At 39.2% G+C, this 18085-nt stretch overlaps 1 protein-coding gene and 1 long non-coding RNA gene across 4 annotated transcripts in view; both read right to left on the reverse strand.

The window, feature by feature from the left end:
- LOC111243740 (serine/threonine-protein kinase PAK 1-like) overlaps nucleotides 1-18085 on the reverse strand; it is a 55989-nt gene that overhangs the window by 23021 nt on the left and 14883 nt on the right. Inside the window, exons 1-4 of one of the 3 annotated variants that reach the window (XM_086981975.1) lie at nucleotides 17080-17104; nucleotides 10229-10353; nucleotides 8094-8378; nucleotides 1394-1528 (exon numbers count right to left, since the gene is read on the reverse strand). In XM_086981975.1, coding sequence (XP_086838101.1) covers nucleotides 1394-1528; nucleotides 8094-8378; nucleotides 10229-10348 — 540 coding nt within the window. In that variant the 5' untranslated portion in view covers nucleotides 10349-10353; nucleotides 17080-17104. Of the gene's footprint in view, nucleotides 1-1393; nucleotides 1529-8093; nucleotides 8379-10228; nucleotides 10354-11160; nucleotides 11301-17079; nucleotides 17105-18085 lie in introns of those variants that run through there. The other 2 variants (XM_086981974.1, XM_022789744.2) reach the window with 2 other exon arrangements.
- Nucleotides 1552-5037, reverse strand: LOC147758057 (uncharacterized). The gene is made up of 3 exons (XR_015322497.1): nucleotides 4171-5037; nucleotides 2692-3618; nucleotides 1552-2222 (listed from the first exon to the last, which is right to left on the reverse strand). It is a non-coding gene; the product is annotated as an uncharacterized LOC147758057 (long non-coding RNA).

Raw genomic sequence — 18085 nt, forward strand, 5'->3', positions numbered from 1 at the left:
AGACAGGCATGCGGCCGAAACATCTATCGGAAGTTGATATCATCCAGAAGTTCTTTGGCATCGAGGACTAGAATTTGGCCCCTGTAAGGCCAGACGGAAAAATTGTATGGATTCATATGTTTTTGTTTATGCATAAATAAATAGTTCGAAACGTATGGGGGGAACATTTGGACGGTCTCAAATGTTTTCGGATTTGTTGTTTGTTTACACCTATGCTATCATGCCACGAAAAGCTCAACCTCAGCCTCAATACACAGGCCGATAGATATCGGTATGTAGAACTCTATTATTCATGTGCTGTACGCAGTTAGCAATCGCCATTGATGCGGAGAGACGTTTAAGGTTGTCACAAATGCAACATGGGAATTCGGTCGGTGTATGGATGCAGTCTGGTGATAGACGTAAAAATGGCCCGTGCCATCTTAAGATAACTGTTCCCGAATGCAGCAAATTCCCGAGCTTATTTTCGGCTGTGAGTTTGACATGGACAATCTTTAGGTGCTATGTGCCCTTCGTCAGAATTCCACTTTCTTTTGTCTATCATTACGACACATTCGTTGCTATTTTTCGTTTTACTCGATTGCCAATCGAATCTATTGACAGTTTTTTCTACGACAACGGCAGTTTTTTTTCCATCTGATAAATGGTTAACAGAGAATCGAAAAGAAAAATCAGATACATGGAGCCGCTATAAATTAGATTTTTACTTCGATAAAGAACGAAGACGCTGCATTTAGGAGTATCCACTGACCATGAGTTATTGGGTGAAACTCACAGAGGTTTATTCTATTTCCAAAATTTCGTCTGCGTATATATATATACGTTTGCCCATATCTTTTCAACTAGGTACGCGAAAATAGTGCCTATTAGTTTTCTAAGTTAGCTAATGATATCTCGAAATAAGTGCATAATGGCCCCGTCCTCAATCTTTGTCAAACTCGATGTGAGCAGATAAATTTCGTATATTCCATGAACGGGATATCACGCCAACTTCTTGATTGCCATGAGAAATAATATGTATGCATGGTCCGATAGAGGCATATTTATATGGTCTAAAGCGGAATAGACTGAGCAGCTATAGAAGCGATAGCCTATTGACCTCTCGGATCTCTGTATCAATGAAGCTCGATTTACATAACGGATACCGATAACCGGCTAGGTGTCGTTCACATACATCTCTTTCTATTCGTACGAGTAGTGCGAACGATGTTTTTATTTTTATTCCCCTCATTTGAAGTCAGAAACTTGTTAACTACGTCCGTTTTATGCTACTTGTGATAATAGAGTATGCAATGCTATAACTGCTCTAATCCAACGCATGCTATAAACCTACGATAAAATGTCAATTCATTTAAAAATTAAGACTACAAGGACGCATGTATTACTAACATACCTTATCGAGATCAGGTGGTGAGTCCTTTTTGAAGTCCTTATCACGCGGTCTCCGCGAAGGCGGTGTGAGTGGCTTAACATTGTCGTATACGGGTAATTCTTTGACGACCGTTCGTTTGAGGGGTTTTGGTGTTCCCTACAGCCGATAAGGAAGAGATGGCATTTGATTAGTCCAGTTAACCTATTAGACATTAACAATCAATCTTCAATGTAATAATTAGTGCACAAATTGCTTCACGACACAACTTAATCACATATAAGTGTTGGGAAGATCTGAACTACATCATTATCTATTGAGACAGCTTAACGTATGACGATTCTAATGCGAACGATACTCTCTGATTTGTCGGCTGCCACAAAGTGTTAGATATAACTCTCTGTGACGAAAAAAACGAATTCTAAGATCTGATTAACAGCTATTATTGTTGAAATTTGTTCTTTTTAGATCCGGATAGGTCTTATACAGTACTAGTAACAAAGGCTTAAAAGCTTCTTAGCCTCTCGATCCGTACCAATAGCTATCGTGACCTATGAAGCAGAGGTTTATTTCCGCTGAAAGAAGAATCAATCCGACCTTTTAAACGGATGACAAATAGCACCAGCTCTCTATTTCATCTTAGAGCAGGCTTCAAACACAAAAAGATACCGAATCCGAGGAGGAAAAGGATTTCCAGCATGTGCTGAGATTCGTATATTAAGTTTTGCGTTCATTTGTCTAACTATATCAGCTAATTTATATTCTTCCCGTTTTTGCAACAAAAAGTCGATTTCGAAATATATCTTACTGTTCAGGTAGTCCTATGATGTGATGTTTTCTGAATTTTGCCGAACTTATCCAAGTAATAGTAAGAATAATTAGTTACATATAATAATAACGTATATGCGTCACTAGAGAAATAGTGCGTAAATTACTGGAACGCATCCAGTCATTCATATGTACGCAGAGATTTAGCGATAAAATAACACCGGCTGCTAGTTACGATCGTCAGCGAAAGCAGCTGTAGTACTACGATTCATTTGTTGACACCCACTGAGTGCAGCACTCAGGACAGGTCCGAAATATAGCACTGTATGGCATTAAGGTAATGCTATGCATAATATTAGACAAGGACAATTAATTGATCTATGAATAAAATACACCCGTAACTCGTTTCGCTAACAGGCCAACAAAACTAATAAAAAAAAAATCAATAAAAAAAAGAGAGACTGTTCTGAATAAAATGCTCTTGTCATTTCTTCAAAAGAATCTTCTAAAAAAATCTTCCTCAAAAAACAAATCTTAAACTATGCACAATATACCATATACAGGAATGAAAAGTCAAATCAGTTCTTCCAAATCGCTGGTCAAATCAGGCGTCGACCGAACAACTTTTACGTGGGAAGCAAAATTTCTGGCCGTTAATCCGTTACGACGGGCTTCAGATTTCCGATTCCTCGAGAAGTCCTCGACCGCGTGCAGCCTTCATACGCCTTACACTCTTCTTATTTTTTCACACTGGAATTTAACCAAGAAAAAAATAACGACGGCCAATAGCGAGAGTAGACAAACTCTATGGAAGCTAGGTCATGTCCGTTATGGTGATGACCATCTCGACTATGCATCGTTGTTCCGATAGCCGCTCCCGGCTATTCAATTCATCAAGTTGGTTCCAGTTAAAGACTGCGAGCAGCTAATTGGTTAACCCAGCGCACTGCTGATTGGGTTTGGGCAACTGTACGTTGGCGCAGTTAAGCTAATACTAGGTAGATAGATTTTAAAATAGAATAGTTGGAAGCTCTATACATTAGTAAAATCTGCTTGTTAAGAATCGACAGGATTGGGTACCATGTGCTAAAATGTCGCGCCCACGACGGTCAATGGAAATCCACCCATTTGGTTTACAGGTTTAAATGGTTAATTATAAGACAATTAACAGTTCAAAGAAATGCCATTTCCATTTAACGACACCGAAATATCCATGACGAATTGCTTATTATCCGTTTCGAAAATATCCTCGGGAGCATAGCGAAAGCGAGAGCTGTAGAAGAGTCCGAATTTCCCAGATACCACGAAATCCAAATGGTCCGAGATCAGGTCTAAATGTTTTGTTTTCGGTTGGGGCCCGACTTGTGAATGGCCTTGAATCGTTGGCAGAATTGATTTGTTAGCCAGGCCAGGATCAAAGACATCTGTTTCGATTTGACATCTCGAAATGGGGCCACATCATTATAGATGACACTATTTTTCTGCAATGAAGTCGTTCACAAAATCTGCAATTGTATCAAAGCAGTTTGGCATCAAAGAGCTACCTAAGAGTAGTCTAGATACTAGTCTGGTCTCAAAAGTAAGGCCATTTCGCACTACCATGCTTTGTCAGCATGTACAGCTTAACATATTGCCGCAAGAAGGTAATCTAGGTGATTCTGTTCTGTACGCCTTATATTCTATTAATACCACAAGACTGATTACTTGTATTAGGTTGTACCGGCGGGTGCAAAGAGAACGAGATACACAGCAACCTAAATAGAGTCGTTGATAGCACCGTTGATATCCTGGATCACATACACCTACACAGCCACGCAAGGACTGAACGCATCTTATTTTGTATTAGTTTTGAATCGAAAAAAAAAATATGTATTCCTGTGATATATTCGACTATAATATATTGCGATGCACTCTAGCCATAAAATTTTCTAAACACTTTGACCGATATGGTCGTATCTAACAACCGAATGAAGCAGTGGAAGTATTTCCGTGACCTAGCAGATACGTTAACAATGAAATACTCATCGGCGTACATCAAATCCAGGTTGAAATGTCCAGATGAACTCAGTCTTTACCAATGAATCCGCAGCCTTCCACACCATTATGGCATCTTAAGGTGAGAACCGCATCGGAAAGCAAGTAAGCTCTCCTAATATGCGCGACAGGCGATGTACAAATGCTTCCTTGTTCAGAGTCACTGTATGAAATATTCTAACATCTACATTTTTCATTAACCATATACGAGCACGTATCTGCATACACTCTTTCTATAGGCCAGTCTTCACACAACCGTAAAACTGTTCCAGAACTGCCGCCAGTTCTCTGTTTAGCGCGTGTATTATCCCTATTAACCGTATAATAAGCTTTGGTAGAACAAATTAGAAAGAGGCTTCTTTTTCCATTTGCAGCCTCATTCGAGCAGCGCATAACTGACCTCGTTGGGTACCAATCGCTGAATTGATTGCCTTCCGTGGTCAAGAGATTTCAACTACACAACTACAAAAACCGTTACAACTATATGCGTTCTGCACGTCTGTACAATACACTAACGAATCCACTAACAGGGGTACTTTCATACTGTAGAAGTATGCCGAGTCGCCCACTTATGTGTGCCCTGTCATAATTGATCCAGCCAGCGTTCTGCTAATGTAGTCGTCCCGTTTCAGCTGCGGTTATGAGGTGGTGAAGCGGACGCCCGCCAAACGTAGTATTAGCACGAACTGCACGTCGTCATCGTCGCAGTCGGGCTATGATTGGTGCTGGTAGTAGGGCCGTTAAAACTGTTGATTTAACTCAACCCTTGCCACCACTATCCCGCTTTTAATGGGGGAGGAACCCATGACGGCCCACGTGCATCAACGCCAAAACAAGAATCGCTTGAACTAGCGATAAATTGGTGTCAAGATGATACGATATACAACAATATGCACGTCTACTATATATACATATATATATATATATATATATATATATATATATATATATATACATGCTTGACTACCCAACGATTGTTCCTGCTTGCCAGGGTACGGGAATATTCCCAAAAAGGCCTGCCCAGAAGCTACAGCTGAAGCAAGAGTTACGCTTGAGGCTAATGATAATTTTGCCAAGACTTTTGTTTTTAGCTTTGGAGTTCAAAATCATTCTAGCCTGTTCAAAACGAGAGCAAAATATGACTAAATGGAAACAAAAACGGATGTTAGTTTCAAACGTAACTCAAATCTGTCATGTAAACATTCGAAAGATGAACCCACGTACATTTCATAACCCATTAAGAAAAACATCACTTTCTGACATTTCATTTCGAACGGCCAAAAGTTCCGAGGTACGCCTACAGATTTATACATCAGGATACATATAGTATTGCTATCGCCGTATTCGTGATTATAAGCAAAGCGCAAACAGGCAATGTAGATGTTCCAAGTATGCACATAAGCTCTTTCCACATGAACGTTCACGTACGTATAGGACAGGTGCATGGGCTTCTATGTCCGAAAGTTGAATGTTTTGTGTCTGTCTTAAGCTAAAGGCTGATGAACGATAGCAGTGTAAACTTACTTAAACCCGTCAGAAGAATCCACTGACTTCATTTGTTGCCCAGCACATGTGAGTGCCAATGGCAATGATGGCGAACGGCAAAGCACGCTACACACAATTACACAGTCACGTAGCATAACACAACGTCATATGCCGCTGGCGACCTCGACATGAAGCTTTTTTAAGAAAATGTTTCCGGGAGAACTGAGTGAAAGGAATGCTCAACGCGACGATTGGTAAACCGATCAGTCTCGCCAACGACTACAAATGACAAAGCGGCTGACATGTCGCAGTGGAACATACATCGTAGAACGAAGGAATTCTAGCATTCGGTTGAATGCTGCGCAAAACCGTAGGACAATTTAAGTCGCCTTAGGCAATACAGTTCTGCAACAGTGTTATTTTTTACCATTCTTGATTAACATACAGAAGAAGTTCAGAATGAGCGAGAGACTACATGTTACCGATCCTTCTCTTTATACTCGATTGAATTTTTCATGGGAACGAGAGCCGTTCTTAATGTGGCCACCTGTGCTCAACTGTTAAGCACGCAAAGCTTGGCGAAGTGTGCCAAGCGATTTAATATCGTTCGTAAGTCAGAACTTTTACTCAATACTTTCGTCTGTTAAGAACTTATGCGTCTATGTAGACTTTGCAGAAGGTTACGACTTCGCCATCTTGAAGCGCCTATGCATTAGACAGACAAAAAAAACATCGATTCGAAATGAAAAAAATAGAAATAGAAATTTAGTTAACGAAAACTTCCTCTGTCAAGAAAATGGTAAGAGGCCAAATAGTGGATTTCAGGTATAAACATTTAGTAACAAGAGAGTCCTGTTTTGTTCCCAGCAAACCGAGCGGAACAGACTTTTCCAAACCTAAAAGACGCAAAAGAATCTCTAGTCAAATGAAATAGGAGCTGCTTTATAAGACGTCGTGGACATTTAAGATAGAATATCTTTACAAATGTATAAGTCTCATGTAAAAATCAAGTATATCAATTTACTGTAGTCTACAATTATGTTTTCTAACCATAAACATACATATATTTATCAAATCATACGGACTCTCAAATATGGTTACCCAGAAAAATATCGATGATTAACGCCTTCATTTTCGGACAGAAAGATAGCGCAGAAATATTTATAATCAAAGATTTAACCTCAGCAAACGCTCGTCTGCCAGACAGACCTTCACATACTCATCACTTGACCCGCAGAAGTTATTTGGTATAGTAGATCACACGATGATGTTTACAAAAAGACGCTACGCCTCTCAAGTTAAATTAAATATCCTTTTTATATGCGCTTCTGCACATAAGAGCTACACAGTCAACTTTTATGGTATAATTTATTTGATAGTATCCCGCATGTTTACTTAAGCTGAAGATGATATTTGTCTCGTGATTACGCGACTGCAATATATCCGATGCCTCACGGCAAACTTTTTCAAAAGCCTTTCTGCTCATGTATAACTATAATAATAATAATGCCCGCATCAATACGTACTACCGTTGTGTCCCTATAGCTCTATATGTCCAGGGTGTTTATCGGTTCATAATTTAATTATTGTTCTTTTTTCAGCATGTGCTTAATTGTAAAACATGACGAATAGATAAAGTAATACCAAAATTAATGTTTAAATAAAGAAAACTTAAATTTTATTGGAGAACTCTATTGGAAGTATGAAAATGAAACAGTGTAAAACAATGTCACGGAGAGTTTCAGGCGGATCCGTCTGCACGACTTATAATCGATCGAATAAAAAGTATATCTGGAACAGATGAAACTGTTCCGGATATGCATAGTCAACGTTCTGGAAGAACATGAATGAACAAGAACAATGATAAGCTCCACTAACCATTAGAAAAAAAAAAGAAACTTGACATCGACAAACGAGGCCTATTCCATTCTAAAGCGTTTTAAAAAAAAGGAAAAGTTAAGGAAAAGTTTATATTCCAACAACGATACATGCTATCAGTGAAGAAGCAATTTAACCAAGTACACCAAATGAAGTTTATAAATCAACAGTTCGCCATTATGAGCAATGTATTATATCAGACCGATAAGAAGTCTTCGGCAGAAAGAAGAATTATACATTGTTTGTAGATTGTCTCACAAATTAATTATGAATTATATATTATTGCTTCATATATGTAGTAACTTCTAGTTACTTAAACTATGTTAACATTTTTAGGACCCTTGTAACCATGTCATGGAAATAAGATTCGTTTGTGTGTTACGACATAACTATCGACGTTATTTGACCGGTAGTAATAATCTCAGTATGACCGATCAGCAGCATGAAGTAACCAAAACCATTAGTATTTTCTGTCGCGAGCATTCTTCTCCGGGAGACCTATTAAAAAAATATTCGCCACAGGAATCGGACAATAATTAGTTTTAATTTAGGAACTTACGTTACTCTGTTCACTGTTAGCGTGCTTTGGGGGAGGTGGTGGGGGTGGTCCATCATCATCTGTGTCTTCAAGACTTTGCTTCTTGAGGAACTTCGCTTTCGTCCCCGCGGCCGTATCCTTAATATTATGTTCGTAAAAGTCGAGAGCCTGAGCAAGTGCCTGCGGGTTAAGTTGTTGCTCGTTCTTCGAAATGTTGGCTTCACGCAGAAGACGTACCCACTCGGGAGGGAGTCCCTCGACAGCTCCCGAGGCAGGGTTGTACTTTACGTGAATGTCATGTGACACCTGAATAAAAAGTGCCAACAAGCATCAAATCTAATTGTTAGATATTCGAAAGATGGTTCAAGTTAGGTTATACAAGAAAGGTATTTTAAAAGTCTTATTAGGAGGTTTGGCCCTGTTTTGTATTACGCACATATTTTACTAAAAAAAATACGAAACCTCAGAAAAAGAGGGTTTTATACAATAGTATGATAAGTTACTAATAGATTAATACTAATAGACGACCGTTGTAAAAAATCCAATTGGTAATATAAAAGATAATCGATGAGCTCTATGAATGCGAGAGATGCACGTCAGCTATCGACGGCTTCAGTTGATGTCGTCATACACTATTCACCGTTGCCGCAGAAAGGCAAAGAAGGTAGGATTCAACTTGATCAGAAAAAAGAGAACAAAAGCGTTCTGTGAACGGGTCCCTGCTACCTCATCCATGCTCACTTCATTACGTCTGCTGACGATAAAGCTCCATGGATGACAACCAAAAAGCGTCGCCATGTGAAATAGTTGTGTCACTATGTAGAAAGAATACACCATATACATGTTTGACCATATATATATCGTAATTTCGAAATCCGAGAAAAATTAAAGGGATCTGAAAAAATGTCAATAATCAAACTGAAAATTAGTGATAAAACTAGCTACTCAGATTTTCTAAAGAGGTTGTGAAAAGCGACAATCGAAATCAGCTTTAACTGAATCAGTCATCGATTGTCCTTAAATTACAAAATATCTTTAGTACGTCTCCGTTGTTGAATGAATTCAAAAAACGAAAAAATTAGGTCTCTCTTGGCAATTTTTGTTCCTGTAGCTCAACAAGCTCGTCGGCGCATTAGCGCTTAGCATTTACAGACGTGTCGGCGTTCACTGTCATTTTCTCGAATCAAGCACAAAGAGTTTCTAAAATGACCAGAAATTTCGCGTGATAAACAATGATCACCATTTTAGGCATCCGTTAAAGCAATAATTACCTGCTGCCTACTGACACTTTGGCAAAGATAAGTATAAAACGAACCAATCGAACAAAGAAGACTTCTTGAACAATCGGAAGAAAAATGGATTGAGATGTGCTCTCCGAGCAAATAGGGCTAAAAATACACATATCTATTGCGTGTTTCTTTAAATATTTATTTATTATTCTTTGACTTGTGATAGCTTTGATTATTGTTACTCTTTTTGAGTATTGTGGAAGTATTATACAACGCCAGGTTACACCCTTCTGCTATTTAAGCAAAAATCGTCTGCTTTGCCCTACTGTATTTCGTCTTATGTGTTAACAAAGATTCGCCATCGTTTAGATAGATATACATTACGTTGACCGTTGAACGTCAGCGAACTTAAAAGTTCGTATTGGGCTGATGTTTATACTGGTTAGGCGACTTCAACAGAGGTCTGGTTTCCGCACGAAGCGGAAGTATAACAAGCTGAGGAAGCCTATGCCGTTTGAAGAAAGCACCACCAGCGACAAGGACATACCGCGAAATTTAGAATGTGAGCGCCTATTTATCAAATCAGAAATTACCTCGTATCAATCTAAAAATAGCGCGTTCGAGACAGTTCTGAGTAATTTTAAACGACCGATGTCGCTCTATACTAATGACAAAGAAAAATAGTTTGTAACTTCTACACATTTCTAGAACTACAAGTTACCTCTATGGGGATAGGTCCTACATCATCGAAATGCTGACAAATAATTAGCGAATGAATATTATTGTCACCCTTAGTCTACTATATATTTTGAATGAACAATATGGGTACAAGTCGAATGAAAATTAAGAAATCATTCAATATATTGACGTCTGTGTTAAATTGTCGTAACTTTGATAAATACGTATTGTTGTTTTAGTTGTATGCACCTTATACGGTGTTGAAATTGAGATGACATTATCTCCGCTGCTTCCGGTGTTTTTTTTGTTGCCGTTCGATGATGACCCAGATGACGAGTTAATGCCCAACTTCGAAAGTAAATTGTTCATCTTTTCTGAAATGCGACAGGTAACAAAACTGCTAACAGTTAGATAGAGCCAACGCAAAAAATCGATGAAGATGCGACAAGTATATATTCTTTGATATACTTCAACATGACTTTTAGTTGCAAATTTTATCCTACAGTATTCGGTGATCGATGCTCAAGTTTTATTATATTTTCGTAACATCTTTGGGCATTTTCACACACATTGCAGTACGAAACATACGCACTTTGTAGCAGCTGTACAGCAGTCGGGGCTGTTTTGTAAAAGAATCTATTGACGTATATCTGTTTGACTATTTTTCCTCGACTTCACAATGTCCCCAACGTCTGCACCATATGGCTTTGAGAAAAAAAAAAAAGTATGCAATATTTTCCGAAGAAAAAGTGTCTCGATGTTAGATTTACTATAACGGTATTTACCATTAGCTGGAAACTGAGTCAAACGCTTGCCCTAAAAAGCAAACCCTATTTTGCTGTTTCTCCTGACTCACAGTTCGCTAAAAAAGCACTAAATGAAACATATATATATTTTTTGTTTATTATTCCACTAATTGGTAAATATTATTCGATAAGAAACACCACACATCTACCGACACACGAAGATTTATGATAGTTATGTATAAATTATACCTGCTTTTACGCTTTAAGATGCTTAATATTTTAACGTAACAGGGTTTAAAATGGGTATGGCAACCGTAGCATGCCACCGTAACAATGCTCTAAGAATTAGTTGTCCTCCCAAATGTAAGGATAATTATTTTATTTAAATATTAATTTATTTAAGTCAGCTAGCCGTTTGACAGTGGTAAACTATACTGTTTCATGCAATAGATGGTCGACTGCAGTCACTTCGTCGACTTTTTTCTCTTAGCATTCCCATTCTAGCACACATCATCTACATCACAGTCATCTAGCACACAAACACAAATATAACGGAGCACAGAGTAACCACAGTGGACAATATAGCTACGAGACGCCAAATTCAGGTATTGAATAGGTCAGCAAGTGCCCGCCATATCTCTTCCGTTTTTTCCCTCACTCACTGTGTAACTGAGGTGATCACATTGGCACGTGGTATCGTTAAGGTTCAGTTGGTGTCATTACCGAGAGGGAAAACGAACAACAGACAGATAGCGTGGAGATATCTAAAACATTGAGCTACTCCTCTGAAGTGCTGGGAACTTTAACGTACCGCATAAACTTTTCGGACCCAGTAAAACGCTAGCGGTGGTCAGCTTGCTTAAATGCTATTTTAAATATCGGCATTTTGCAAATTGGATAATTGTACCAATCACACACTGTAATTACGGCATTTTTTTAAGCATAACAGATTTATTACAGTAATTTGTTATTTCTTGGTAAAGTTCATTGTATTTTAAGTCTTTACATGGCATCAACTTGCATAACGCTTTGTTGAGGAAGGAGCCACTTACTAACTCTAGTGCGCATGCTTACATACGTGACGACTCAGCCGGAGCAGACTTGGTTCGAAGACTGGTCAAAATGGTTGATGAATCTATGTTCGGAGGTGGGAAGCTGAAAATTTCCAACCTATGCATCGCTTCAAAAGTTTCACATGCAAGATGCCATCTTAGATGCCATCAATACTAGAGACTACAAAAAATTTAAGTAGCAAGTCAAACTGCAATTTCTCTATCGGATACTGAGGTTTCTGTTTTGTAGATTTGTATATATGAGCTCCATAAATAACCTTCGGTATCGAATGATCGAATTGAGTCATCTCAATTTGGACAATTTGCAGTGGAAAGCTTGCTTTTTTCGCGTGTGTAACGCAGCATACCTGTTACTTACATATACGTCTGAGTTATATGGTATGCATAAAACATTACTTCTCAAAACAATGTGGAATCAATGACACCTAGTTCATTTCCTTTTTCATATGCTAGGTGCAGTACGTGTCCTGCAGTCGTAAGTTGAGTGGTAGTGCTGAAAATGTCAAATCGTTTTAACTAGTTTCCAATATACAGGATCATATCCGCCCTCAGTTTCCTCCCTAAACTGTCATACTGATTTATTAACAGTACTTGTTGACAAATGCAATTAATCAACGTAATGCTTCGGTTTCCTAGTCACTGGAAGCCTTAACACAGCTTTTTTCTCGAACGAATCCACGCGTGTTCATGGGGGGCTCCTCTATAGTGTCAACACAACCGTTACCACCTCTCGAACTCGCTTTTAAGGCACTAATGTTAAACTTACGTGAGACTGACTAATGGGTTTGCCCTTCCCTTTTGAGTTGTCACTCACTAAGCTTTGATTGTTAGTCACCCCCCACCACCAAACTGTGAAGAAACCAATCGCAATGCAATGAGTACCATCTGCAAGAAAAAAGGTAGTACGTAGGATCTAGTGGCCTGCGACTTGTGAACTGTAACTACCCGTAACTACCTGGTGCCTGCTTTCTGATGCTTCCCGCTTCTGGGCATCTTTCGGAGAAGTCTCGTACGGCCCTGCTTCGAATCACGCAGCTGTTCGAGCTGTTTGTGGTGCTGCCGCTACAGCTGATGCTTGAAGGCACTGCCGCTAGCCAGCATTATTGCCTGTGTCCAGAGCCCGTGACATGGTCCTTTCTCCAAAAAACTTCAATGTCACTATTATATTTCCAGTTATAGTTTACAACGAGACCTCATTGGTGATATCGGTGAACGGTAAACGGCCTACTGCCGAGTCTACTGTCGTTGCCTAGCTATTAGGCCACTTTGCCGTCCGTAAGAAACCGCAGGAAAAAGGTAACAATCAAGAGCAGTTGCTATTGCTTCTGCAACTGCCGCCTTATGACTGTACGCTAGCCAATAGCTACTATTACATACTTGCCACCAAATACCGCGCGCGCACGTGAATCGCGTCGGGGGTCGAATGAGTGAGTAAGAGAAGTTACGCGACCCGGCAAGCGATCAACCATTCAGTTATCGATGGGCCAGCCGATTTTGGCCGATCCGCCTGTTTCACATAGCGACCAACTTCTAGTACATAGAACAAAATCATCCCAAGCAATAAACTCAACAGGTGTGTTGATAGACCTGTCTGCTTGTCCTCTTGTCTGCAGTAAACGACAGGCGCCATAAGACGCAAGTGAGCGACCCAAAACCTGTTCTGTTACTATTCACCCGTCAATGCTGTCGAGGACAGGTATGTTGATGATGATGATATTACTAATCCTGCTGCTGCTACTGCTGTTAACGAAAATGTTTGTTGTAATGGCGATTACAGAGTCGAGAGAAGGGGAAAGTACACCATCCAACCACTTCTAATACAATATTTGGTGCCAGAGGCCAACCCGTAGGCAACGAGGGCAAAGAGAAACAGCTATTACGTACAGTTAACCACGTCGATTTAAGCTATCCCGAGAAGACAGACGGAGGGACGGATAAGCAGACGAATAGCTGACAAGTCGATTTTCCCCAAGTCGAAATTACGTAATGACAACAACAACAACGACAGTGGAACTCCAAACGTTAGAGTAACAAATGCAGCAATAGTATCGCTAACGCCAATATGTCAGTGAGAAGATCATTGAGAATGTATTAGTGTGTATGTAATAATATGACACGAATTAACAGCGGTAAGATTGAATGTCCGGCCCATAATAATTGATGCTAGAATCTGCTAGATATCACCGCTCACATGTACATAGTACTTTGTGTATTTCGAGCTCCCGAAAAAGTAAACATTTCAATAGATTCAGTATAAATCGGCAGTTTGCGTAAATCCAACCATCATTGAGTCTAATGCCTCTCCAAATGGAGAAATCTATTGGGCACAGTAACGCACTTGACAAATGCAACATCAGAGATCAATGACGTGAGAAGCTTTCGATCAAAGTGATAATCCTAATTAAAATAAATGCCAAAATCTGACTACAATCTAGAATAAGTTCCGGGCTAAATTATCACTTTGGAGATCCGAAGACCTGGCTATCAAAGACACTCTCTTGACATTCACTTAATGTAAGTATATGCTGGATCTATTATACTACATAAATGATCGGCAAAGTATGCCGGTGTTAAACCAACTGTGCCATGTACGTAGAGCTAAACAATACGACAATTAGCCAATTGTATATTGTCGATATGGAAACCCACTTGTCATCAACGGAAATGAAATCCACAATGTACGTGCGTGCATGGTGCACGTATTGAAGCTGTAAAAGTTTTTCCCGAGGACGTGCTTCCGAAATACGTGTGTATGTATCACCTGTATTGGATGCGGCTCGATTTTTGCGTGACTCATCCGTATTACAGCTGTTAACTTAAAGCGATAGATGGCGCTATTCGCCGGTACTGTCACGCAATGCAATACTGTTATTAACGTGAAATGGCTGAAGTCAATCGAGCGTCAGCTCGCTAAATCGTCGATGGATCAGTATTTTATATTGACAAATCAAATAGACTGATTTATTGTAATTTGCTGTTTATCAACGTCTTCGATAGAAGGACAATATATTATTCATGCATCTAAAAAGAGGTCTGAGGGTAATTTTGTCATGTCTGTGTAATAAAGTGAACATGGCAGATACGACGCAACCTTACTCATTTGTGCAACCTTAAAAGCGTTTATGTGACAGCGGCGCACACGTTCAAGACGAAGTTAGGAGAACTACTTAGACTGCTGGAAAATACAATAAACATGTTACCGAAGGCGTTTAAAGCAACTCTGATCTTCGCTTAGAAAGGATCACGGTATGAATCCTTTCCAGTATACTCCAACGTTCCTTTAACCTCCTTATTCCCCTAACAGGTCTACAGCAATATTGAGATATCTTTCTTATTATATAAGTGAGAAAATTCACCGGAATTTATATCTTTAATATTAGAAAGGCCATTGGTAATGCGAACTTTTCGCAGTACCAAAAAGTTACCTAAACAAAATGGACTACACTTTTCTAGCAGCAGTATTCGAGCAGAATTGTCACTTTATTAAGGGAATTTATTAAGGAAAGTCTTATTTTTTCTCCGGTTTTCACCAAATGAACTGCTATATCTCAGCAACAAATAGCTTAGCAGATCATTAAAATCGAGGTTCAAGTAATGAAACAGTATTTTCGGTTTCCGGAAGAATATTAGTTCTTTTTTGAAAATTTTGAAAAAAAAGTTGGTATTTTATTTGATTCGTACCATTGCCTTAAGTTCCTGAATATTCACCTTCTGTTTGGTGTTTAAAACATGTTTAAAAGCCCCACTCCACATTATCCAAGACATTTGAATCGCTCTCACAGGTTGGTACCGTATTTAACAGGTAATATTGTTAACAAAACGATATTCTCTCTCTCTCTTTCCGATTTCTACCTTTAGCTGGCTGACAGCATGGGTTTTTCAAAAAGCCCTTAATATCCTAGAACTGGTACGTCATTACACCGCTTGCTGGTAGGTTTTTCAAATATCCTATTTCACTGTGTTCTATTTTGCTTAAAATATTTACCAAAGATACTTTGTTCACTAAACATTGGCAACTTGAAATTCCGGGGCAAATAACCAGAGCTCACGTTTTGATTGTTGTTGTTGTTTTTAGCCAGACCTATTAAGACAAGCCTGTTGCACTAGCAAAGACGTGCATCGAGACTGCCGACAAAACAAACAGATCGCAGAATACGGTAGTCATTACCGTACCGTTAAAATTGTCATCACCATTCCAACATCCAATTGGTTATGAGGAGAATTTATTAGTTGATTAAAAACAATCTCGGATGTCATATCTCTGAAGTGTTGACGAAACTTTTAAGCATTTAACGCGTTCCGAATTAGACCTACCGACGTAGTCTTACTAGTTTAACTAAATCAATCGTCTGCGCGGTGCACCGTGTATTAGACTTCCGAATGCTCTCCCTGTAACATATCGCATCTCGTGCAGGATCTGAAGTCTAACTGGCATAGCTCTGCGGCCACGGGATACCAAAACACATTATGGACACGCATTCAACACGATAGCTTATACTATAAACGAGAAAGACACCATATATATATATATATATATATATATATATATATATATATATATATATAAAGATCATTCTTGTACTCTATTCGGAAACGCGTAAGACCCGTGACGATTGAGTGCAGACAGCAACAGCAGTAATTTCAAACAACAGAGTTTTCCTGTAGACGGCACAATGATGTCACTCCACAATATATTAGGTGGATAGCGAAATATAGTAATAGATATATCTTCTGTAAAGGAAGGAGCTGACTTCTGTGCAAACGTATTTAGGGTCCGTATTTGTCCAAGGGTTGACAATGACGAAAGTAACATCGGACAACTTAAAACCCTATTCTGCCGCTGGTGGCCGTGCTTCTGTTCACAGAAGAAAAGCCAGCACTGCTTGATATCAAAAATTATGCCTTACTTTTTCTTCCTCGATATATTGATTCGATCTAAATGCGCAAACAATCCGGTAGCTGGCTGGTTGCTGACTGAAGAGCTGGCGCGAAAATAACACGAACTTTCATTGCAACAATCTAAATGAGGTTAAGCAAAACACGTAGAGGTAAAAGGCGCCGATAGCATGTGCGTTTGTTGGAAAACCATTGTCTGCGCGGCAAAACAGTCAGTGCTCTATCAAACTAATGAATTCCAGGGTGGGGGCTTATTGTGATACTTTGAAAGATGACTACACTGGCTGCTCAATGTTTAGCATTGCGCCACACTAAATTAATCACGTTTATCGCTTTCTTTAAATGACTATATGACTTTTTGTGTATATGCGTAAATAGGACCTACATTGATGTACGACTACTATGACTCCAATGGGACGATGGTGTGGGAGAATTTCATTTTCCAGTTTGTCGACGCACTTTGTGTGCACTGTTCACAGAACGTCACGCATTTACAATACGTTCAAACCGTTCCTTGCGAGAACTTTGTTTCCGGTTTTCGCAGGTTAATGCTAGAAGAAAGATACAACAGGCTTTAACTATAGTATCATGCTGTTAGCTGAAGTTAGAGACAATATAAGGTTCGCAACGCGTTTGCAAGCTTTTTTTATCTTCTCATGGCTCGTTTCGAATCAGCCGATGGACGAAATTGCAAACTAAAACTTATTTCGATTCGTTGCCCTACTTCGAAATACTGGCAGCCTTGCTTTTAATAGTCATTTACGCTAACGCCAACATTAACCTACAAGTTCGACTTGGACCAAATATAGGTCGTTCATAAGATATCACACCTTCTGATAGGGCACCTAGAAACTTAATTTTCATGTCAGTAACAAGGACGCGTGCAATTTGGTGGTTACAAGCACTATTTAGAAGGGTGATAACGGATGACGTGATCGATATGAGGTTGCTTCTAGTTGGACAACAGCCTGAGGCGAAGCAGTTTCTCCATCATTTTAGGACCACTTATCACTGGTTTACAACTATTGGACGCTCACTTTGAACCTGTTGGACAGCAGGTCATTTTCGAGAAGATATCCGCGTAATAAGAAGGTTGTTGATTTTCGATAACGAGACTCGCTAGCCTTTGTAGCACAAAAATGATGCGATATGGTTAAGTGCTCACGTGATATATCCTAAGTTGATTATTTAATAACAAGCAACTGTTTCTTTATGAGAATGTCTATCTTATCTCAATACACATTGCCGCTGACACACATTGCACTATTAATTTGGCCCAAAATCCGCGTACAAGATTAAAAGCTTACCTGCTTTTAAGTGTACTTTTCTGGCACCAAACCTAATAAAATTCCCTAAAAATAATAGAAAGATTCTTTTGGATACCTTTATTT

Source organism: Varroa destructor, unplaced genomic scaffold (assembly GCF_002443255.2).
Source record: "Varroa destructor unplaced genomic scaffold, Vdes_3.0 BEIS01000002.1, whole genome shotgun sequence".
Lineage (NCBI taxonomy): Eukaryota > Metazoa > Arthropoda > Arachnida > Mesostigmata > Varroidae > Varroa > Varroa destructor.